Source organism: Arvicanthis niloticus, chromosome 30, assembly GCF_011762505.2.
Source record: "Arvicanthis niloticus isolate mArvNil1 chromosome 30, mArvNil1.pat.X, whole genome shotgun sequence".
Classification (NCBI taxonomy): domain Eukaryota; kingdom Metazoa; phylum Chordata; class Mammalia; order Rodentia; family Muridae; genus Arvicanthis; species Arvicanthis niloticus.
The window spans coordinates 5,472,232-5,496,753 of NC_133438.1; the positions used below are offsets into that span (position 1 = coordinate 5,472,232).

At 49.1% G+C, this 24,522-nt stretch overlaps 1 protein-coding gene across 3 annotated transcripts; it reads left to right on the forward strand.

The window, feature by feature from the left end:
- The first annotated feature begins 580 nt into the window (after positions 1–580).
- On the forward strand, positions 581–24,522 carry Ppp6r1 (protein phosphatase 6 regulatory subunit 1). 3 transcript variants are annotated; one of them, XM_076927689.1, is made up of 24 exons: positions 581–1,136; positions 9,166–9,398; positions 12,572–12,758; positions 12,843–12,980; positions 13,063–13,128; positions 13,664–13,776; positions 13,873–13,986; positions 14,344–14,506; positions 14,597–14,749; positions 14,834–14,968; positions 15,647–15,711; positions 15,828–15,943; positions 16,044–16,129; positions 16,264–16,353; positions 16,432–16,529; positions 19,922–19,979; positions 20,058–20,230; positions 22,199–22,332; positions 22,423–22,555; positions 22,681–22,751; positions 22,884–22,965; positions 23,443–23,553; positions 23,644–23,706; positions 23,785–24,522. In XM_076927689.1, the coding sequence occupies exons 2-24, from the start codon at positions 9,172–9,174 to the stop codon at positions 23,786–23,788; spliced, it is 2,580 nt and encodes an 859-aa protein (XP_076783804.1). In that variant the 5' UTR covers positions 581–1,136; positions 9,166–9,171; the 3' UTR covers positions 23,789–24,522. The 3 variants fall into 3 exon arrangements, with proteins under 3 accessions (XP_076783804.1, XP_076783803.1, XP_076783802.1); XM_076927688.1 differs by lacking the exon at positions 581–1,136 and adding an exon at positions 1,908–2,036; XM_076927687.1 differs by lacking the exon at positions 581–1,136 and having other exon boundaries at positions 23,644–23,799.

Genomic DNA, 24,522 nt, shown 5'->3' on the forward strand with positions numbered 1-24,522 from the left:
GGCACAAAGGGGCAGGGGATGAAAGTCGGGGTAAACCGAGGCTCAGCGCTAGAAAAGGCCGTTTAGTGACCAATCCCGGCGTAAAGGGGTTCCTCCCGGTTGTTACAAGAGAAGGCTTTGTGCAGCAACTGGCAACAGTAGACGCCGCTTGGGCAAATGCCTGAGTAAGGACTGAGGTCAGCCAGAAAACCAAAGACATCGCGGACGAACCCGGCTGAAGCAAAGCAACCAGCTCTGCGCGAGGACGAAAAGTCGGGATGGATTTCTTAGGAGTTGACTCGAGTCAAAGAAATACGATTGGAGGAGCTGGAACAGCGACCGGGTTTCCGAAGGTAGATCCCAGAACCGAATACTCGGCGGGTTTCGGAATGTAGTCACAGAAAACGGGGTTCTGGATGCAGCAGCGCCTGCGCAGTGGGCCCTCTAGGTTTATTCAGGGAGAGAACGTTGGCAACGGCGGGCACCGACAGCGGTGGAGTTCCGGAGTGGGCGGGCTCTGGGCGCCAGCGCTCAGCGCGCAGGCGCATCGCCAGGCTCGCGCACCTGCGCACGGAGAGCGACCACGAGAGGGCGGAGCCTGTCTTCTAGCGTCCTCCCGCGCTCGGGGCATTGTGGGACAGTGGCGGAGGTAGCCGTGCGTCGGAGGCCTTAAGGTGGACGACTGGGCCGGGGAGACCCAGCCGCTTGGGGCGACGGTGAAGCCGAGGACACGGGCGTCGGCTCTCGGTGCAGCTCTGCACCCGTTGGGGCTGCGGAGGCTTCTTTTTCCCGTCCCGCGGGTGCCGGCGTGTCTGTGTGTGTAACCCGCGGCGACTTGTCCCGTCGCCCCTGCTTCGGAGGCGCCTGCGCAGGCCTCGCGACCGCCACGGAGCTCTGCCGTGGAACGAGCGCGCCTACTTTTTCGCGACGACCCGAACTCGTCGACGCTCGGTGGTGAGGCAGGGGATTCCCTGTGACCGGAGGGCGCTTGCGCGGGTCCGCTAGCTCCGGCCCAGGCGCCTGCGCGAGCCCCCCCCCCCCGCGCCGCCCCCGCCCCTCCTAGCCGGCCCCTCGACAGGGCCGGAGCCGCCGGCGGCGGGGCGGCGGGGGCGCCCCGATGAGCCCCGAGTGCGAGGAGCCGCCGCCCCCCCGCGCAGGTGAGCTCCGCAGCCGCCTTTCCGGGCTTGCGCCTTCTAATCGGGAGTTTTTTTTTCCTCAAATCCTCCTGAGCGCCCCCCGAGTCTCTTAATATTCTCCCTTTCACTCCCCAACTCTCGTAGCCACTTGTCAGTGTCGTCCAGTCTATTTCCTATCGCCGGGCCTGTGTCTCCCTCGCTGTCATCACTCCCAGTCCATCGTCCTCGTCTATTGGGGGCCCCTCTCTAAGTCTCTTATGCTCTTCCTTACTCTCTTCTCCCCGCAGCCCCCAACCCCCCCGTCTCTTCCCACTGGGATCTACATCACCTCCACCTATCATTCTGACTCAGCTCTCTTGGGACTCTTCGGGCCCACTCCCCTGTCGTAGTCTTCCTCCTCTAGGGTGTCTTCCTCTTTTCTTCCTCTTGCCTGCTCTTCTGTGCTCACCTCTGTGTCTACCCTCTTTCACTCTCACTAGCCTTCGTGGACTCTAGGCCTTCCTGATTCTCACTCTCTGCTCAGGAAGGCAAGGTTAAGCAGGTTTTTCCTTCGCCTTGGCTGTGGCTGTCCTGTCCCTGGCTGTCCCTAGCTTCCTGTGGTGAGGAGGCACTTTGGAGCCACTGGGTATACTGCTGAGGGCAGGGCCTGGTTGCTGGGTCCAGGAGGGAGTGGTCAGTGGAAGTCCCTGGTACTTTGTCTGCTCAAGGAGCCAAAGGCCGAGCTGGACAGTCACAATCACTGTGTGTTGTGATGGTGGTAACCCAGGGTGCTGTGACAGTAGGCCACAGAGTGGCAGAGACTGGTGAGACCGGCCGGATGGGTGACTTTCCTGTCGAGGAAGGCTGAGTGGGAGTTAACAGATGGAGAGTGGGAAGAAGGGCTTTCCAGGTGGAAGAAACAGCACGTGCAGATATGTGAAGGTGGGAACATTGAAGGAGCCAGGATGAAGCGGGTTGTTAAGAGGGCAAGGAGTGGAATGGCTTGGCTGGGGCAGTTGTCCAGGGCCTTAAGTGACCTGGTTAGTGGTCCCTTCTTTTTCTCCCTTCTGTGGTGGTACTGGGGCTCAACCGCAAGTTTTCCTGCCGCAGAGCAAGCATTCCGCCACTGATGGAGCTACATAAAGCCCGAGCCTCTCCTATTGCTTTTAAATTGTGAGACAGTATCTTACTAATTTTTTTAGGCTTGCTTTGAACTCTGCAGAGCTGGTGGGATATTCACTCGCAATCCTCTTGTCTCAGTTTTCTAAGTAGCTGGGATTACATGTTTATGTTACTAGGCCAAGATAGTTACGGTCTTGATCACTCTTTATTTACAAAGGCAACTGTACTGAGGATGTATCATCATCAACACTTACCTGGAAGGCAAGATGTTTCTGGAAAAGAAGCTGCACTGTATATCAAATGTACTGGGTTGAGGGCTGTAAAACTGCCACAGGGTTGCTTCCATTTTAAAGGAGAGGTTCTGTCAGAACCAAGGCCAATGTTGCAGGGACTGGATTGCTTGAACAACACTGTAGGAGTCGTTTCTATATGCATTCTGTATACCTGATGTGGACAGTTCACATGGGAGCACGTGCTGTGTTCTGCCACATACACTCGGAATTGTCTTGTGCTGTTTAAAATGCTGCTCCTGGGGGTTTTGTTATTTATTTCTCTGGTAACCTTTGCCTAATGCAAATCATTTTGCCCAAATTCAATAACTCTACTCTAGTTTAAGGATCGGTATAATGAAGAATTATTTACAGCAAGAGTTTTGTGAGGTAGACCTAGTTTGAGTCCTGGCTCTTGCCTTTCCAAGTGGTGAGTCCTTGGAAAAGTTGTGCATGTGTTCTGTGCCTGTTTCTCATCTGTAAGTGGGCTAATAGGGCTGTCTGTGTAGGATGGTTCTGGATAGTGAGTGCAGTGTTTGTAGATACCTGTCACAGAATGCAAGGCACACAGAAAGTATATCGAGTCAGTAGTTCTTAAGATTATTATCTGATGTTTGATAATATATCCCAGTAGTTCTCACTGGGTATGATATGGCCTCTAGGAGACATTTGGCAATGTTTGGAGACCCTTTGGTTGTCAAAACTATAGGAGGTAGGAGAAAGTATGCTTCCCACATTTAGTGTATGTGTATCCCACCCAGGGATGCTCTTGACTGTCTTCTAATATGCAGAGCAACCACTCACCACAAATAGCTATCCAGTCCCAGCTGCCATTGACGCCAGTAGGGAAGACAGGAGGGAGACACTGCCACTCTGCTATTTTGCTTGAGTATCTCATGTGCTTTGAGCTTCTGTGTGGTGCAGGAGCTGTTGTGTGTTTTCCTTTACATTCATCCTCTTTGGTTGTTTGCCTTTGTTGGGTCATGTGGCATCATTTTTTTCCACTGAAGAAAAACAGCCTTGGACTCCCCCCTTTTTCTACTTTGGGATCTCTGGCCAAGTGACCTTCAGACATCACTTTCTCTTCTCTGGCTTCTATTTCCATTAATCCAACAAGTACTTTTACTTTTTATTTTGAATGGGAGTCTCATCTGGTTCAAACCATCTGGCCTCAAACTCACTTTGTAGCCAAGGATGACTTTAATTTCTGGTTCTCCTGCCTCTACTTCCCAAGTGTTAGGATGGCAGTTCTGGTTCTCCTGCCTCTACTTCCCAAGTGTTAGGATGGCAGTGGTGGTTCACTGTTGGGATTCGAACTCAGGAGTTTTATGCATGCTAGACAAACACCCTGGCAAATGAGCTACATCCCAAGCCCTAACAAACACGTGGTTTTAGATCTGGCTGTATGTTAGATCCTAGGTGGCATCTCTAGAAAGTTGCAGATGCCTGGACAGGCCTACCTTTTCCTTACAGCTGAGGTTCTCATAGAGGGACCAATGGGATGCTTTGGAAGGAGCTTGCCAGGGAAGGCTTCTGGGAGGAAGTGGTATCAGTGTAGAGGTCTGAGGAGGAGGTAATCAGACTCAGAGCTTGTAGGGCAGGTAGAAGGCGCAGCCTCCATCCTGAGCACAGTCAGTTGAGGTTCAGCTGTTGAATTCTTCTGCCATTAGACTTCCTGCAAAAGACAGGTAAGTGTCTAGCTGCTATGGTAAGAGTTATTGCCCAGTACTGGCTTAGTGGGAACACGTCCATGCCAGACCAAGGTTTTCCCTTTGCACATCAGTTTTATGAAATCTTCTCCAGGAAAGACTGCATTACAGATATTTATCTGATGAGGACACTGAGGCTCAATGGAATTAGGTCTTTGGTTTTTATCTTGGAGAGATAAAATTCCAACCCTGGTCAGGTACAGTGGTATATGCCTGTAGTATAGGCAGGAGGAATACTTGAGCTCTGGAGTTTGAGGCCGGTTTGGACACACACATAGAGATTTAAACTTAGGTCTTTGGACATTTAGTGTAGTTTAGTCTTGAGATAGGATCTTGCTTTATAGCCCCGGTTAGATCAACTTCCCAAGTTCTGATCCATTAATCCAGGTTTCCCTTCTGTCCTCCTATGGGCTATTTCACATATGTTCAGTAGGCTGTTCCCTTTCCCTTTAAGCCTGTGGTCACTCCAGGAGATGAGTACTGAGTATAAACCTTCATGTCCTCACCCCAGTTCTTGGCCAAGTGTCCTTAGGCTCTATTTTCTGATTATTCCTCCTTTGGGGTTGGGCAAGTGTTTTTATTTCCCTTAGAATGGTCCTAAGATCTCAGGGGTTGGCTATCCCCAACTCCCCCCACCCCCTTCCTGGTTTGTTATCTCAGGCCTTTCCTAAGCCATGAGAAAGTCCCAGCTCATTTTTCCATGTGACCAGGTCCTCCTAGCAGTGGTTCTTTCTCCAAATGGTTGTTCCCCTGTGCTTGCTTTGCCAGGGTGGTGGTGTGCTCTGAAGGCCACACTGTGGGTCCTGCTCAGGATGGTTAGGTTGCTGTTACTGTCTCCTCATCCCTGGTATTAAGTGTCCCAAACCCCTTTTCCAGATTTGGCCACGAGCTGGCTATGGCATTAAAAAACAAAGGCATGATCCACCCAGCCTTTTAAGGAGCTAGCATGCCTGCTGCTGGTCTCCTTTCTTCCTAGAGCAGCCAGCCAGAGGAGCTGCCCTGATGCTAGAGTCTTAGAGCAGTCAGGTGGCTCTCTTAGAACTCCCCCCCCCCCCCCAAAGGTCTCTTTGCCCTTGTCTCCCATTTCTAGGTGGTTGGGGTCAGAGGCTGGTTAGGGCAAGTGTGGAAGGATTGGCAGTTAAAGAGCCTGTCCGTGCGTTTCCAGGTAGGCAGAATGTTTGGAGTTACAGCTGAGGCTGCAGCAGCAATGTGGAAAGATTGGGACCTCAGTGAGGTCCTATCTGGGCCAAGGAAGGAGACAATATAGGGACTGGCAGGTTCCTGAGAGCAACAGCTAGTGTCAGAGCTCTTAGAGCAACACGGCAAAACAAGAAGCCAGAGCTGCTGATGTTAGAGCTGGCAGGAGAGGTAGAGTGACTTTTGTTTCTAATGGCTTCCTTTCTCATTTATAATTTCCCTTCCTTCCGTTAGCAGCCAGTCTTGGTTTTCAAACCGTCTCTAAAACCAGTGGTTGTCACTTCCGTTTTCTTGAAGCTGCTAAAAGCTACACAGGGTGGGGGTGGCGGGGTGTATAGTGCTACGTATATGGATGATCTGAGGAAAGTGCTTAAGTCACTTGGGCAAATGTGGAGAGTTCCTGCTTTTCTGTTTTTAGTGCTGCCACCCTTGATGTAGTAACTGTCTCCTGCTCCTGCTTGAAAGTGTCTGAGCATGGTCTCAAGAGAGCCTGTAGAAGGAGTTTTGCTCTACTACATCAGAACCTGCCTTTGGTCAGCATTCCTCCGTGGTTTTCCAGACTCAAGTAGAGACTACCACACATTATAGGAACCTCATACTAACCATTAGCTCTAGACTTGTTTCAGTGGCCTCCAGCTAGGTTCTCTGGAAGCCAGTTTGGGGAGAAGAGACAGGTGGTAAGGTTGGAGTAGGGATAGAGGGTTTTAAGAGGCTGTGGTTAGAAGGGAATGGTTGGGCCTCAGCAGTGAGAGTTTGTCAGAAGACAGGGCATGTCACATGTTTTCTGATTCTGTCTCTTGGGTAGTTGTGTGCTTCTCTTGTCTAGTGTGTGATTCTGTTGTCAAATGGAACTGGTAATTATTTTTTCCTTTCAGTTTTGCTGTAAAGACAAAATAACTGAAAGGCTAGGGCCTGGGATTGTCCACAGATGATGGCTTGGTCTTGCCCCTAACCTGTCTCCCACTGTGGAAGGAGGCTTTTCCTTTTTCTTCTCCAAACAGCTCCACTTTATCACATTTAGTGTGTGTGTGTGTACGTGTGTGTACGTGTGTACTTGCAAGAGTCAGTTTTCTCTTCCTACATCTGGGTCCCCAGGCTTGAATCCCAGTTGTCAGGCTTTGCAGCAAAGTGCCTTTTCCTGTTTAGCCATCTCACCAGCCCTAAGCCCCACTTCACTGAAGTGGGAAGTGTGTGACTAGCACACACTGGTGTCCACCTCCCTCTGCATGGCATTCTGCTGGCAACCCTGAAAAGGCCTTATTACTACACTCAGTGAAACTCTTGCTTCCCGGTTGGGTATCTTTTTGAGTCTATCTGGCTTCTCTATCAACTCTCAAACTGCCTATGGCCACAACTGTGCTTTCTCAGTTCTTCGAGCCTGCTGGCTGGTCTTTTTAGTCCTTTCTCCAACCCTCAGCTGTAAGATAAGTAGCTGGTAGCGAGGGTTGTGTTGCAGGCCTAGGTGGGCACAGAGTGCTCTTGTGGAAGGCCTCTGCCTCATGCCCAGAGTATAGCTAGGACTCCTTACAGGATGTAGAGTGTCACAATGGCAGTTTTCAGTGTGATTATGCATTGTTAAGGCTTCTCAAATCATATGCCCTGCTCTGCCATCTTCTCACCATGCAGACTTAACAAGGTGAGCTTTCTTATCTCAAGAATGTTGGTAGTGAGGGATAGGGAAGAGGGAATCTGCTAAAGTTCTCAGAGCAGAGCTAACTTCTTCCAGGTTTGCAGGCACTTTATCAGCTCTGGTCTGGCCTCAATATACTGGTCCTTGCAGGTTTTGTTTCTTCTTTAATGGTTTGCTGACATTTATTTGCCATCCAGTTTATCCATTTAAAGAGCACAAGTCAGTGGGTCTGAGTACATCCACAACTTTGTGTAGCAGCATCACAATCAATTTTATTTCATACTATTTTCTTTTCTCTCACAGTTTTTGGACTTGTTTTATTTGAGACTGGGTCTTAGGTAACAGAGGTTAGTGTTGAACTCAGTGTGTAGTCAAAATTGACTTGAACCATATAGACCCTCCTGCTTCAGCCTCTTACGTGCTCTGATTGGAGGTGTGCACCACTGTGCCTGGCTCAGTTTTAATTACCTTAAGCATTTACTACAAATTCTTACACATCCTTGAAACTTTCAATCAGTCCCCTTTTTGTTACTGTGGATATTTGTCCCTTCTGGAAACTTGGTATCAGAATTTTTAGTCCTGGTTTCCTTCCCTTGCCTTTGGCAGCTTCCCAGCCTGTCTAATCTTACTGCTGTGTGAACAGCCTCCTGTGTAGACTCTGTGTGTTCACCAAGCTGAACTTTTTGTTACTTCACACCGCGTGGCCTTCAGCCGGAAGTCAGTGAGTCATGATTGCTGTGGCGGTTGCCCCTTGAGATTAGTCTAGTCCCAGGTAGGCCAGATCAGGAAACCTGTCTGCCTGATGCCTCCCTTCTGTCAGGGTTCTTCCAGGCTGGTCCCCTCTGCAGCGTATGTTTTTTGGACAGGTCTTGGTTGGTTTGTGAGATTGCCATTAAGTGAGGTAGGGAGTAGAAAAGGGGTCCACACAACATGGTTCTTGTGAAGCCCAGGTTCCTTCACCCCCACTCTACACCTGTGATAACACCCCCAGCACCTCCATTGACCCTGGAACTAGCCTGTCCCCTCCCAGCCTGCCCTAAGTGACCTTGTGCCTCCTTCTCAGCTAGTTTCTTCTCATTTTCAGGGTCTCTTACTAAGCATTCTCCTTACACAGGGGCACTGGCTGAACCAGGCAGTCCCCCTGACCCGCCTTTGTCCTTTTACTCTGAGCTGTACAAAGCTCACTTAGTAGTATCCAGAAAGATTACCACCCGGAGGAGCATGTTGTTGAGTAAGTTGCCGGTAGCACAGGTTGGGTCTGTTGACTGTCTCTTGTAGGCTTAGATTTTTTTTTTTTTTTTTTTTTTTTATTAAATGGAGCTTTATTGTTTTGAGAGGAGCAAGGCCATAGTGCAGGTCAGGCACTCAGGACAGTGCTGTCACCTGGTTAGTACCCAGGGTATTCTGGTCTTATGTACTCACTAGAGTCCGGGCTTGATAGTTTATTTTATTCTCGTGCTGAACTGTTTATCATCATGTGTTTTCTTGGGGTCCTGCTTAATGGCTGTCTTGTTCTAGGAACCCCCACCCCAGGTTTTCCTCTTCTCCGTCCCAGGCCTGGGCGTGGGGTGATGAGTATGGTTGGGCTGTGTTTGTGTGTGTGGTGTCCAGGCAACAGCCACAGCCTGAAGATGAACATACTTCCTCTCTCCCGGCTGCCACCACCCCACACCTCACCAGCGCCTTGGGTGATTTGCTAGCAGGGGCAGCAGCTGTGCACTAGAGGTCATGGGAGCATTTGACTTTGTTCAGCAAATAAAATGAATCTGAAGCTAGCAGTTCAAGTGGTATCCTTGCCCAGATAAAGGACAGTGGACACAGGCTCGTGGGATGCCGCTTAGCTTTTCCTTGCAGGCCCTGGATGGTCTACACTGAGACCTTCACCAGGCCTTAAGCTGAAAGTGATAAATACTGCAGGGGCGGCAGCTTGGGGGCCGAGATGGTGGGCTCTAGGTTTCTCAGCAGGACTGAGTACTGTTTACAGCATATGTACTGTACCTGGGGAGCCCCTGTGCAGGGCAGACTTGTGAGGAATCTGTGTCTGGGGCCTAGAAGAGGTGTTGGTGCTTGGTTACTGCAACTGTGCCTCATTCAGCAGGGGTTGCTAGTTTTGTGTGACAAATTGATTATGTCCATGCTTGCAGGGCGCCATGTTTTGGAAGTTTGACCTGCACACAAGCTCTCACCTGGACACACTGCTGGAGAAGGAGGACCTGAGCCTACCCGAGCTGCTAGATGAGGAGGACGTGCTGCAGGAGTGCAAGGTTGTCAATCGGAAGCTCCTAGACTTCCTGTTGCAGCCATCCCACCTGCAGGCCATGGTGGCCTGGGTCACCCAGGAGCCCCCAGCCAGTGGTGAGGAGCGGCTACGCTACAAGTGAGTCCTTCTCTCACCTGTACTCAGTAACTGAACTTTGGGGATGAGGAAGTGAGGCACAGAGGATCAGGCCCTTTATAGGATCACAGATCACCTAGTGAAAACCCTTCATGGTTCAGTTTTGTATGATAAGGTTCTCTAGATAGACCAGATACAAGGCCTTGGGATAAGTCCCATTCCCCCTTCAAACCTCAACAGGGAGCCACATTTTCCCACTTTTATTTTATTGTTAACCTTTTGTCTGATTTGTTTATTGTTGTTGTTCTCAGTTTCTGTTTTTATTTGTTTTTGTTCACTTTGGTTTTTTTTTTTTTTCTTTTTCTTTCCTTTTTTTTTTTTTTCCCAGACAGAGTTTCTCTGTATAGCCCTGGCTGTCTTAGAACTTGCTACTCTGTAGACCAGGCTGGCCTTGAACTCAGAAATCCGCCTGCCTCTGCCTCCCAAGTGCCGGGATTAATGGTGTGCACCACCACTGCTCAGCATCCACCTTATTTTTTAAGACAAGGTCCATTGAGTCTGAAGTTAACCAATTCAGCTACACTGGCCCAAGAAAGCTCCAGAAATCTTCCTGTCTCTGCCTTCCTAGCTCTGGGATTACACACAAGCCATCACACTCAGCATGTTACATTGGTGCTGTGGATCTAAACTCAGGTTTCTCAGGTTTGCACAACAGTCACATGCACACCTATATAAGCTTCTGTGTGCCTGGCAGTGTTGGCGCACACCTTTAATTCTGGCACTTGGGAGGCAGAGGCAGGCAGATCTCTGAGTTCGAGGCCAGCCTGGTCTACAGAGTGAGTTCCAGGACAGCCAGGGCTACACAGAGAAACCCTGTCTCAAAACAAAAAACCCAAACCAAACCAAACCAACAACAGCAAAAAACAAAACAAAGCTTCTGTGCACTCCATACTTGTAGGTTTCCAAGGAGCCCAGTGGGTATTGGATCTCCTGCAGATAGAGTTACAGGATGTTGTGATCCATCTGTTGGTGCTGGCAACTAAGTGTGGGTCCTCTGCAAGTTTTGAATATGCTTAACTGCTAGCCTTCTCTCTAGTCACCACCCTTATGTTTTTAATTAATTAAGATTTTGTCAAGATGATGTAACTTGAACATTATAAGAAGTAGTTGAGAGTGATCCCAGGCATGTGTTGCTGGTTTCCCAGCTGGAATGGTGACATGGACATAGCATGCCTGCTACCTGCTCAGTCCCTGTTGAAAGGAGGCTTCTTGATTTTACTTATACTCCTTTGCATATGTGCAGACATCTAATTACCTGCACAGGCAACATCCTGAACACTTCCATCACCACAGATTCTTTCTGTTCCCTTCATAACATGCTACCTCTTTCTTAACCCACGCTTAACTTTGGGAGTTACTAGTCTGTTCCCCTCTTACCTAGTTTTGTCATTGGATTTTTTTCAACATAATTTTCTGGAGATTGATTTAACCCCTTGAGAAAAGGTGGCTGTTTTTTCTTTTATCAAGAGTAACAAGATCCTACCAAGATTGACTTTGGCTCACTGCATTCCTGACCCACCTACTGTTGTGGGGCAGCCTGTGGGGCTTACCACATGGTTTACAGCCAGCCCCTTGACTGCCTTATTTTCACCCGAGGTTTTTTTGTTTTTTTGCTTTTTTTTTTTTTTTTAATTTCTCTTTTGGATTTTGAGCTTTGAGAGTACAGTGTCTACATCTGTCTGAACATTCATGGTCCCTAGCACAGTGCATGAAGGCTCTATATGTAGGGGAGGAAACATATGTCCCTGCATGGGGCATAGGGTGCAGCACCAAACGGTGAGGCAGGACCAGGCAGACAGGACACTGTTGGGCTCCCAGCAGTCGTTGCCATCTTGCTGTTCTTCCTCAGTCGCTGTGCCTACATGATCTTTCCCTGGGTTGACATCTCTATCTCCTGCGTGTCCACCCTGTTCACTGTGCTGTTCTCTGCCTTCTTATCTTCCCATCCTGGAAACTTTGAGCCAGACAGATAATGATGGTTGCTCCTCAGTTTTCCTGATATAGTAGGGACTCAGTAAAGCAGTGTTGGCTGTAGAGTCATGGCCTGTTTGGTCTTGCTGCCTCTGATAGCACTTCTGGAGGACAGAATCTGTCATTTGCCAGCTCGTCCCACTGGATGTCTTCTCCTTTGCTCTTCCTTTTCTAACCATCCACCCTCACTAAACCTGCATCTAATGGACTGTGATCTAGACTCAGCATAGAGAGTTGATAGTGAAGCAGCCCTGCTGGCTCTGGGTGTCTTTGTCCTGATTAAGGAGTCTGTTTTCTAGGTGTTGGGAGCCCTTAGCACAGGCCCCAAAGTTTTGGGCTAGACTTGGAATAGCTGTAGTCTCCTAGGGCCTTAGGTGACGTCCTGAGTAATGAAGCTTCTAGAAAGCCAAGTACCCAAGAGTGTTCGAGGACAGGAGCAAAGATTGGAGGGATAGAAAGATAATTTCAGGGCTAGGATGCTGAGGAGAGAAGACCTGAGCTGAAGCAGGTGTGGGACAGGGAATGGCATTAGAGGAGATGGAAGTTTGTGTTGGGAGAGGATCAGGAAATGTTTGCATTTTAGGACTGAGTTCAAGTCAGATGTCATTTTGTAGTGGTGGGAGCCCCAGTAGTAGTTTTTTGTTTTGAGACGGGGGTTTCTCTGTGTAGCTCTGGCTGTCCTGGAACTCACTATATAGACCAGGCTAACATTGAACTCACAAAGAACCTCTACCTCTGCCTCCTGAATGCTGGGATAAAAGGTGTGTGACATCATGCCTGGCCGTTTTTAATTTTTAAAATTTATTTTATGTGTATGGATGTTTTGGCTGCATGTTACCATATGGGTATGATGAATGCTTGCTCCTGATGGAGGCCAGTAAGGATGATGGATCCCCTGGGACCAGAGTTACAATTGCTTGTGAGCTGCCTTGTAAAAGCTATGCATCAAACCCAGGTCCTCTGCAAGAGCAATAAGTGTCCTTAGCCACTGAACTATAACTCCTGCCCTCTTAGTGGATTCTTAGGAAGCCTGAAGAGGGCTCAGAAATCGAAGGGGGCTTTTCTCTTTTGGTTTCCCTTCCTGGAAACAGGACCCCCTGAGCCTAGTGCTGGACGTGGGGAATGAAGACAAGGCCTCCACCTTCTCTCTCTGCACCCACACCTACTCTGTACTCACTTCCTAGGTACCCTAGTGTAGCCTGTGAAATCCTGACCTCTGATGTGCCCCAGATCAACGATGCCCTGGGTGCAGATGAGTCCCTCCTGAGCCGACTCTATGGCTTCCTGCAGAGTGGTGACAGCCTCAACCCACTGCTCGCTAGCTTTTTCAGCAAAGTCATGGGCATTCTCATCAACCGCAAGACAGATCAGGTGCCTGCCGACTCTCAGCGTGTGGGTGAGGAGGCGGGAGGGGGGTGTCAGGACCCTATGCTATGACACAGCCTGTGCCCCCAGCTTGTGTCCTTCCTGCGCAAGAAAGAGGACTTTGTGGACCTGCTACTGCGGCACATTGGCACCTCAGCCATCATGGATCTCCTGTTGCGTCTGCTTACTTGTGTGGAGCGGCCTCAGCTACGGCAGGATGTCTTCAATGTGAGGAGCCTACTCAGGAGGTGGGTGGTGGGGTGCTTTAGGCTGGCATTTGGTTTAGGAACTTACTGTCTTCTTCCGTCAGTGGCTGAATGAAGAGAAGATTGTCCAGCGGCTAATTGAGCAGATTCACCCATCAAAGGACGACAATGTGAGTGCCGGCTGACATTCCCAAACCTCCTCTTCAGATTACACTCTACATTCCTTGTGTGTGGTGGGTAGGGAGCTAACGGCATGGCTCAGTGTTTAGAGGGCTTGCTTAGGATTCATGAAGCCCTGGGACTCATAAACTAGGCATAGTGGCTCACACCTATAATCTCAGTTCTCTGGAACTTGAGGCAGAGAGTGAGAAGTTAACTGTTCTCTTTTCCGTTGTTTCTTAGAAAATTTGGGGGTAGCCTGGGCTACATGAAACTCTTGTATTGTAGCATGGGTCAGTGCCTTGCTCCTTTTCATGACTGAATCGCAAATACCCTGTGGGTGGACGGAGCTCTGCTTTTGCTTTCTGTTCAGCAGTTACTGAGCAGCGCTGCATGTGCATACATGAGTGTCTCTCTTCTTGAGGTTTGGGGTGCTGGCTTCCTCATTATAGTGCGTATCCTGTGTCTGTGTGACTACTTGTTTTCTGACTGGAAGGGGCTGGGAGCAGATGGCTAACTTGTGCATACTCGTTTCCACTTTCCCAGCAACATTCCAATGCATCCCAGTCCCTGTGTGACATCATCCGCCTAAGCCGGGAACAGATGATCCAAGGCCAGGACAGCCCGGAACCAGACCAGCTGTTGGCCACCTTGGAGAAGTGGGTTTGCAGGATCAGTACTGAGGCCCGGGGTGGGGAGCTGTCCTGGGGGAGTCCTGGCCCTGGGCCCCTTCACTCTGACTTCTTTTCCCCCAGGCAGGAGACCATCGAGCAGCTCCTCAGTAACATGTTTGAGGGAGAACAGTGTCAATCTGTCATTGTCAGTGGGATCCAGGTGCTGCTCACCCTCCTGGAACCTAGGAGGCCAAGGTGAGGCGTACCAGTCTAAGGTGGCACACTGCCCCTGCCTGCACCTATACTCCCTCAGAGCCTCAAAGACTGGATGGCCACTGTTGAGAGCTGTGGCTAATGAGAGATATGGTTCTTCCCCAGTCAGGCCAGTCCTCTACTTTCTGACCTGTTAGAAGGCTCTGGATGTCCAGGGCACAAGGCTGTGGTACACTTCTGGCCCAGCGCTGGGTGTCCAGGGCACAAGGCCGTGGTATACTTCTGGCCCAGCACTGGATGTCCAGGGCACAAGGCCGTGGTATACTTCTGGCCCATTTTTGTGGCCCATTTTTGTGGCCTCTGTGGCTCACTCTGCCTTTATACTGCTCTCCTTCACAGGTCTGATTCTGTGACCATGAACAACTTCTTTAGCAGTGTGGATGGGCAGTTGGAGCTCCTGGCTCAGGGAGCCCTGGATAATGCACTGTCTAGTATGGGTGCCTTGCATGCCCTGCGTCCCCGGCTTGACCGCTTCCATCAGCTCCTGCTTGAGCCTCCCAAGGTGGGAGACACAGGTTGTTGTGATTCTAGAGGGGAGTGGGGGTGGAAAAGGAAGTACCCTGTGTACACTAAGCCTTCTTTGTTCCTGTAGCTCGAGCCTCTGCAGATGACGTGGGGTAGCCTGGCCCCACCACTGGGTAACACGAGGTTACATGTGGTCAAGCTCCTGGCCAGTGCTCTGAGTACCAATGCCGCTGCCTTGACACAGGAGCTTCTGGTGCTGGATGTGCCCAACACCTTACTGGTACAAGGGATGGGATCAGGGGCCAGGGAAATAGAGGTGTGTTCAGAGCACTTTTGATATCAGCCTGTGTCCTCACTCCCTTAGGACCTCTTCTTCCACTATGTATTCAACAACTTCCTGCATGCTCAAGTGGAAGTGTGTGTGAGTGCAATGCTGAGTTCCGGGCCCCCTCCAGACAGCAGCTCTGAGACACCTGTCCCAAACCCTATCGTGAAACATGTAAGCTGGAACTCCTTTTCCCCTCCTTCTGAGGACTTGGTGCCTGAGGCCATAACCTCCCAGAGATCTCCTACTTTTATCCTTGTCTATTGGGCAACATCAGTATCTGGAATGGAATATACAGCTGAGGAGAACTTGTTATCTATTGAGGCCAGTGAATGCTATGACTTGGCAGTAGACTGGGGAAACTATGAATAGTTCTCTGAGCAAATGAGGAGCTATGTCTACTCCATGTGAGAAGTCAGAACGCATGCTAGGTATGGTGACCCACACCTTAATGCTAGCCCTAGAGAGGAGAATCTCAATTTTTGAGTCTAGCTTAGGTTACATAGTCTCAGAGAAAACAATTAGGGCTTGGGATGTAACTCGCTTGCTAGCTAGTACCTAGCATGCATGAAGTTGCCTATGGTCCCCAGCACAACATAAAACACAGCTGTAGTGATGCACTTGGGAGGACACATAAAGAGTTTGGGGCTAGCCTGCATGAGACCTTGTATCAGAAAAGGGAAAAGAGAAATCCAGAATTAAAGCAAGCTGGAGACACCGACTCCACTTTCCTTCCTGTGCTCGCAGGCCTGGGGCCTGGTGCACTGTTTTCTGAGTAAAGGCCTCTTTCTCGTCTGCTGGGCTCTGGAAGTGTAGATATCCCCAAGCTAAACCCTCTTTGCTCTCCTGCAGCTCCTTCAGCACTGCCGCCTGGTGGAGCGCATTCTGGCATCCTGGGAGGAGAACGACCGTGTGCAGTCAGTACTTGCAGCCTTCCTGTGGGGACAGATAGGGCAGTGGGAGGATGGGTTGGGGGCCTGGATAGCCCAGGCATCTAGCCTATCACCCAGCAGTGACCTCCACTCTCTATCAGGTCTGGAGGGGGCCCAAGGAAAGGCTACATGGGCCACCTGACTCGGGTGGCCAATGCCGTGGTGCAGAATGCAGAACAGGGGCCCAATGCTGAACAGCTGGGACAACTGCTAAAGGGTGAGACATGAGGCTGGCTGGAACTGCAGCTTGCAGAGGTAGATGTTGGAAGCTGGGGTTGTCCCTCCTCATACTCTTCCCTGTCTATGCGCTAACTCAGAGCTGCCAGAGGAACAGCAGCAGCGATGGGAAGCATTTGTGTCAGGACCCCTGGCTGAAACCAACAAGAAGAACACAGTGGATCTGGTGAGGCTGACCTGGCGTCTCGTTCTGGTCTCCCTCTTGATGTGGCTCATGCCCCCACTTTCTGTAGCTTCTTGCCTTGCCCTTGTCTGGGGGTTTCAGCAGGTCCTGACTCCTCTCCATCTTCCTGTCCCTAGGTAAACACTCACCACATGCATTCCTCCAGTGATGATGAGGATGACCGCCTCAAGGAGTTCAACTTCCCTGAGGAGGCTGTACTACAGCAGGTAGACGTGGGCTTGTCGAGGTGGGAGGAGTGGGGAAAGGCAGCCCCCTACCAACCCTGCCCTCCATGCCTCTTGTAGGCCTTCATGGACTTCCAGATGCAACGCATGACCTCAGCCTTCATTGACCACTTTGGCTTTAATGATGAAGAATTTGGGGAGCAGGAAGAAAGTGTGAAGTAAGTGTTTCTCATATGAACTTAGGGCTCTGCTTTGTGACAGCTTTTGCTGTACCTGCCTGTGTATGTTCCTCTGTGAGGTCACAGTGCTGTTTAACCTTGTGATGATGGTATGTTTTGTGCCTTTTCTTGAATGTTCATCTGTTTGTGCACCATGGCTTAGCCAGAAGCCCGTTTTTGGGTTTACCCAGCTGTGGCCTTGTGGTGTTCACCTCTTGAGACTAAGACCCAGTCTGTCGTCATTTTCCCTTCCACAGTGAAGGTGACGAGGGTAGGACACCAACATTTTTCATGACGAGGAGGATGAGCATAGTGTATATGTGTAGTGTAGGAATGACATCTCAGTGAGAATGAGCATAGTGTGTATGTGTAGTGTAGGAATGATATCTCAGTGAGAATGAGCATAGTGTGTATGTGTAGTGTAGGAATGATATCTCAGTGAGAATGAGCATAGTGTGTATGTGTAGTGTAGGAATGACATCTCAGTGAGAATGAGCATAGTGTATATGTGTAGTGTAGGAATGATATCTCAGTGAGAATGAGCATAGTGTATATGTGTAGTGTAGGAATGATATCTCAGTGAGAATGAGCATAGTGTATATGTGTAGTGTAGGAATGATATCTCAGTGAGAATGAGCATAGTGTATATGTGTAGTGTAGGAATGACGCCTCAGTGAGAATGAGCATAGTGTGTATGTGTAGTGTAGGAATGACGCCTCAGTGAGAATGAGCATAGTGTATATGTGTAGTGTAGGAATGATATCTCAGTGAGAATGAGCATAGTGTATATGTGTAGTGTAGGAATGACGCCTCAGTGAGAATGAGCATAGTGTATATGTGTAGTGTAGGAATGATATCTCAGTGAGAATGAGCATAGTGTATATGTGTAGTGTAGGAATGATATCTCAGTGAGAATGAGCATAGTGTATATGTGTAGTGTAGGAATGATATCTCAGTGAGAGATGAGCATAGTGTATATGTGTAGTGTAGGAATGATATCTCAGTGAGAATGAGCATAGTGTATATGTGTAGTGTAGGAATGACGCCTCAGTGAGAATGAGCATAGTGTATATGTGTAGTGTAGGAATGACGCCTCAGTGAGAATGAGCATAGTGTATATGTGTAGTGTAGGAATGACGCCTCATGAGAGATGACTTAGCCTTGATGAAGGCTTGATGTCTCTGGGAAAAAAAGAACACCGTTGTCAGATTGCTGAATTTTGAGGCTCTCTGTAGTGGGATCCCAATAAGATTTAACTGTCGGGTGGAGAGGTGGCTTATTGGTTAGGAACACTGGCTGTTCTTCTAGGTCCTCAGTTCAATTCTTAGTACCCACATGATGGCTCACAAACACCTGTAACGGGTTATGATTCTCTATTCTGATGCGCATTAGAAAAGAACACTCATTAATTTATGTATAAAATACATAATAATAATAATTAAAAAAAAAAACTGCCTGAACTATGCAGAAAGCACTGCCTGTAGGGAGCACCTCGCAGTTGGCACATAACAAGCTATATCCAAAAATGATTGGTAATGTTCCCATATTTAGCACTTTAATACCATAATACAGGCTTCTCAAGGTCAGGGGTCATGTTTCAGCTGCTGCAGCCTGTGCCTGTACCACTCCCTGAAGCAGTATGCCTCACTAGCACTTAGTGTTACATGTTCTCCAGGAGAAGACCTGGCCATTTCTTTTCTTCTAGCACTTGTGTTCTCACTAAGGATGAGGAAGAGGATGGTGGCCACAAACTAAAGGCCATAAACCCTGATAGGAAGTGATTGGTCCCCTGCATTTCCTGTTAGCAGTAATGCTACTGGTGTAAGTAGAGCCCCTCACAGTGGTGTCAGAATACGGTGTGTCTTGTCAATGCTTTATAGTGGTTTGCTTTGTTGTACCATGGTTATGAACAACAAATTGGCACAGCCCAAGTTATTGTTATCAGGAACCATGGATGTTGTAGTAATTATTTTAAAAAGGCTGTTGCCGGTCAAGCCGACTATCTAGGCTGGCATCTCTGCCTAGCTCAGCCACGTGGCCAGAGGCCATGTGTACACCGCACCTAGAAACGGCCAGCTAGAAACACCAGCCCTGCCACCCACAAGATGCCAGCGTGGGAGATGGGTTTGCCAATCTTCCACGCTGTCTCTGCAAGGCTGGACAGTGCCTGGACCATCCCGCCAACCACACGGGCTTGGTACAGATAAGACTCTAATGCTTAGATTATTCAGAGGCTTATATATTTAGTAAGGATCAATAACAAGATACTCTTACAATCAGAGGTGTAACCCAATACCCAACCTAGACATACCAACTACCTTTGACTGCTACAGACAAGTGAACATCAGCTTCCATGTCCCCTCTCTCGTTCTCGGTCTTTCTCTTAGCTCCTCCTCTTCTTCTTCTCTCCCTCTCATTTACTCCTCCTCTTCCTCTCATTTACTCCTCCTCTTCCTGTCTTTTACTCCTCCTCTTCCTGTCCTTTACTCCTCCTCTCCCTCTTCTTTCCTCCTCCTCTCCCTCTCCTTTACTCCTCCTCTTTCTCTCTTTTACTCCTCCCATCTTAGCTCCTTCTACACATGGATGTATGTATAAACTCTTACTTAGGTTGCAATTCTGAGTCCTTGAAAACACCCTTCAAGGTAGATTGTTTCCTCAATTTTTTTTAAAGATATATTTATTTATTTTATGTATAAGAGCACACTGTAGCTGTCTTCAGACACACCAAGAGGCCATCAGATCCCATTACAGATGGTTGTGAGCCACCATGTGGTTGCTGGGAATTGATCTCAGGTCCTCTGGAAGAGCAGTCAGTGCTCTTAACCGCTGAGCCATCTCTCCAGCCCTCAATTTTATAGATGACAAAAGGAGATTGAGAAGTGCAGATCGAGTTGCCTGAGTCTGTGATACTTCACAGACAGTTCAGGGTTCAGAACATCCTGCAGACCTTCTTGCAGGACAGGTCACCTGAGTCTGTCCTCTGAGCATCTGTTTTTGTTGTTTTTGTCTTAAGATTAATTTTATGTTTGACTTTGCTTGTATGCATGTATGTGCACCACATGCTGTGGAAGCCAGAGGAGGGTGTAGAATCCGGAGGAATTGGAGTTATGGGTGGTCATGAACCACCATGTGGTTGCCGGGAACTGAGTCCAGGTCCTCTACAAGAGCAGCAGGTGTTCTTGACCACTGAGTAACCTCTCCAGCCCAAGAGGTTTTTATGTTTAGGGAGGAGATGAGGCCACTGTCCTTCAGTGTGATAGTGAGAACCAAGTGGAATGTGCTAGGAATCCGCTCTTCCTTACTGTGCATAGTAATGAGGGTTGCTGTGTGTCAGGTGTGCGAGCAAAGGAGGTGAGAATTATGTCCCACTTCATCTCCTCCTTTTCTTCCAGTGCACCATTTGACAAGACTGCCAACATTACCTTCTCCCTAAATGCTGACGATGAAAATGTGAGTGCTTCCTGTTTTGGCTGTGACGAGGGGAGGGGTCACAAGCAGTATAGCCCATCCTCCTGTCCTGCTCTGCAGCCCAATGCCAACCTGCTTGAGATATGCTACAAGGACCGGATCCAGCAGTTTGATGATGAGGAAGAAGAGGAGGAGGAGGGCCAAGGCTCGGCAGAGTCAGATGGAGAGTATGGTGCCTGGCAGGGCAGCCAGTCAGTGAGAGTATCCCAGGCAAGCCAGCCCTCTGGTGTGCGGTGAGTTTCCCTCTGCCCTCCTGTCTCTTAAGTTCCCAGTGCTTGGGGATGTATGTGCACTTAAACAGATGCATGTGTACAAGTGTGCACCATTACACACCAAGTGCAGTGGTAGGTAAATGTGTTGGACTGAGACTGAAGTGAATGAGAAAACTCAGCATGTTGCATGTTAGTTGGGTGTTTTCAATCATAAGTGGTAGAAACCCAGTTTGTATGAATCAAGGTAGGCACAAAATGAAGAGGGCTCCATCATTCAGCTGTGCTCCTGAGTTCAAATGATGCCACACAAGTTTCTCTTCCTTTTTCTGAAATGAGAGAAGAAACCTCTTCCTATTATATTTTCATCAGCTTTGTATAGATAAGTCTTTTTCTTTGTTTCTTTGTTTTCTTTTTTTGTCTGATAGCGTGATCAAATTATTTCATGTCAGAACTTTTCCTGAGGTAAACACCACCTCATGTATGGCCTGCATCCTAACCTCATAACTTGATTGAAAACCAGTTATTTATGTTAATTTTATATTTGTATAGCGTGCATACAGATAAATGTATATACCCTAGGTTTGCAGTGAAATGGAAGCACACAGGCAGCATCTAGAGCAGGAGCAGGACCTGAGCCCTTTGTGCCCCACATGGCTGCTGTCCCACCTGCCTGGGTAACAGTACCCTGACATCTTCCCATGAATCAGTTTTGTATCTTTCCCTACTCCTTATAATCATACAATATAGGGAAAGGGTGGGTCCTGTGTCTGGAATTCTGATCACTAAAATGTTTTGAGGCAGGGATTACAGGTGTGTGCCACAACCCCTGGCTTAGACAACTTGTAGGAGTTCTCTCCTCCACAGTTTGGGTCCCAGAGCTTGAATTCAGGTGGTCGGACTTGGTGGCAAGTGACTTTATCTGCTGGGCCGTCTTGCTAGTTCACTCATACATACACTTAAGTTGGGATAGATTCGTTGTACAATATGGTAGATTTTTTAAAACGACATTTTAATGCATGTTATTACCCCTTCTTACTCTCTTCCCAACTAACTGCTCCTTTTTAATGTTTTTTAAAAAACTATTGCTCATTTCCCTTAACATAGTGTTATCCTGCAGATGATGTAATTTCATACTTTATGGCTGAATAAAACTCAGAGTTTTTGTGTATAGATCACATTTTGTCTGGTGCTCTGTTGATGGACTGAGGCTGATGCTCTAACAGCATTGGAAACAGTGCCGTAAGAAACATGTCTGTGCTTGTGTCTTTGTCCTCTTTTGTCTTTGTTTTATTAGATTCCTCATGTACCCAGGTGTGATAGATAGAGCAGCCTTACAGAGGATAGCGCATCTAGTATCAGCTTGAAAAGAAATCCCTCTGTCTTTTTTTTTTCCCAAGATTTTTTTTTTTTGTTTGTTTGTTTTGTTTTGTTGAGACATGTTATCATATAGCCCAGGCTGGCTTGAAGTTGCTGTGTATCTGAGGATAACCTTGAACTTCTGATCACCCTGAGTGCTGGGATTATAGGCATGCACCACCACACCCTCTTTATGCGTTTTGTGTTCTTATATTCTTCCTTCCTTTACTTCATTCTAATGAGCACTCCAAAACCTCACAGAGCTGGTTTAAGAAAGTCACCCAGACAGTTGCCCAAGTCCCAAATTCTAAACATTCTCAATGCCATACAGTAAGTGGGTGTTTACAGGTGGAAAGGCTTGTGTGTTTGATGATACTGGTGATGGGGGACTTAAAGAGAGTTGGTGCCTCAACTCTTGTTGTTGTAGCTGAGTCTAGTTCTCAAGTGACTCAGACTCCACTTGTTCGCTGGCTTCTCAGCACCTTCACATTCCTGGGCTCCCTGGACCTCCCTAGAGGCCTTTGTTCTCCATCTTTTTTTGTTGTCATCGATCTGTGGTCCTGGGCTATGGTTGGGCAAGTGGGTCATCGGCTGTCCCTACATGGCCACCTAATGAGTTGGTGTCTGTGGCAGGAGTGGAGGAAGCACAGACAGTGAGGATGACGAGGAGGATGAGGAGGAAGAGGATGAGGATGAGGGGGCTGACCAGGCAGCCTGTGGAAGAACCAACCCTTCCTCCTTCCCTAGCCCTGGCACTCAGCCTCCTGGTGAGTGTTTGAATGGCTTATGCTCAGGTGGAGGCCTTTCTGACTGTTTTGAGCTCACCTTTTGTCCATGTTCTCTCACCTCTGCCACAGGCCCGAGTTGGACTGCTACCTTTGACCCAGTGCCTACGGATGCCCCAACAGGTCCCCCAGTTTCCAAGGACGCAGATATGTCCTCTGTCCAGATCCTGTCTAGCCCTCCAGCCCACAATTCCTCACAGCTCAGGTGTGGATGGACAGGGCAGGGCAGGCGGGTATTGCTCTGGCATCCGGTCTGGGAGGCACTCCTGTGTCTCTTAGGCTTGGGAGTTGACCACAGGCCTCCCTTCAAGCTCCTCTTTTACCTTCTAGGTCTCAGGACCCCACACACCCCTCAGCACCTCAGGAAGTCACAGATAGCAGCAAAGTAGCAGAGCCCTTGGGTGAGCTAAGCCATACCTTTCCTATAAGGGCTCTAGACTCTGCCTCAGGCCCACATGTATGAAGACAGCACAGCCATGGCTCAGCTTGCTGGAAGGTGGCAGCTGAGATGCGGCCCATCTCTTTTTCCACAGCCCCCTGCCAGGCCTTGGTTAGTGTTGCGGATGTCCAGGCCACACTGCATGGGATGCGCTCTGCCCCCAGTTCCTTGGACAGGTGACCATTGATGTTCCATCTCAGCTGGAGGTGGGGTAGGGGAAGCCCAGCCTCCTTGCCGAGGTGGGTGCTGGCCTCTTGTCCCTAGCCGTCCTCAGCACTAAACTCTACTTTGAGCTCCTATATCCCTGTAGCCATTCCTTTCTGTAATTAAATGTTTTGGGCAATGGTACATAGAAGGGCTTTTGTTACCCCTGAGGTAAGAACAGCTTCTGAGAGGATCAGGGACCACAAGAAGCAGGACTGTGCATAGCCCCACAAGCGTATCCTGACCACTGAAAGTAGCTGGGTATAAGGTCTGATATTTCCCCCTGTGTCTCTGCTCTGCCCTCAGTATGCTCGTAAGCTTTTCTGTTCTGAGGTGTCTTTGCTGCCCAGCTGTGCCCTCACCTGAGGCCCCTTCTGGAAATATAGGTGGCCTCAGGCAGCCAGGGATATGGGAATATCTAACAGTAGTCAAATTGATCTCTCTCACAGTGCAACCAGAGACCCCTCTACCTCTGTCCTAGACTTCAAGGCCCACCAGTCTCCTCAGACCATGGAGGGGAAAAAAAGCCCAGAACATTTGGGGCTTCCCCAAAGCCAGAGGTGAGTTAGTCTCTCTAGGTGGTATTGGGTGGATGGAGCAAGGCTGGTAGGGCAAGAAGTAACCTCCAGGTTTCCTTTCTCCCCTAACAGTGCCCAGGCCCTTGAGATGCCCAATGGGTCTACCCCAGGAGGGCCCACTTCATCGGGTTCCCAGTGAGTGTGGCAATAGCCTGGGGTGGGTGGGCAAGGTGGGGTCACTGGACCCTCACAGGTCTTTCTCTCTGTTTCCAGGTAGCTGCCCGGTGGCAGTGGTGGCCAAACCTCTGTCCTCCCTTTGGAATCCCTTAGTGGGGCAGGATGAGCCCTTTGGTGGCCCTCTACTCCATTGTCCCATACCCTACATTCTCTCCTCTGGACTCCCAAGGAGGCTGGTGCCAGGGAGATGCCCTTACCCACCCCCATTTGCACTGAGAAGAGAAACTATGGAGTTTTGTCTCCAAGAATAAAGATAGGGAGTCACATAGAAAGGAGAAAGAGAGAGAAAGAAGTATATTATATATACACATATATATATATATATATATTGAGGGAGGAGTAAGAAAGGAAGCCAGGACAATAACTGGGCCAGCAGCTCTGAAGCACAACCTCCCCGTCTGTCCCAGTAGGGGCTGGCGCTGGGGTTTGAGGCCGCTGACCTGTGCTCTGGTGCAGATGCTCACACCCAGCCTTTCACTCAGGACCACCTTGGGGTATAACAGAGGGCATCAGGCCCGTATGGCCATGCGTTTGTCCAGACCTTGCACTTTGACCAGTCATCTGGCCCCTGGCCCTGGGGAGCAGGGCCTCCCTGGCAACATCCCCAGAGGCCCAGAATGGGGGTTGCTGGGTACCCCTTGCCCTGAGGGTTCCAGCACTGCTGCCAAGTGGCCTTGTCCCAGCTCCCTCCCCCAGGCTGGTGTGAGTGTGCAAGTATGTGTGCAGAGCTTGTGTTTCATACTGCAAATACAAATAAAGGAAGAAAGCAGAAGA

Bases quoted from the DNA above. Each gene is read 5' to 3' on its own strand.
- Ppp6r1 (XM_076927688.1), top strand. From the start codon at position 1,977: ATGGAGAGTGGGAAGAAGGGCTTTCCAGGTGGAAGAAACAGCACGTGC. The intron at 14,750-14,833 runs GTACAAGGGATG...TCACTCCCTTAG, and splicing joins ATGTGCCCAACACCTTACTG to GACCTCTTCTTCCACTATGT. The intron at 15,944-16,043 runs GTGAGACATGAG...GCGCTAACTCAG, and splicing joins GCTGGGACAACTGCTAAAGG to AGCTGCCAGAGGAACAGCAG.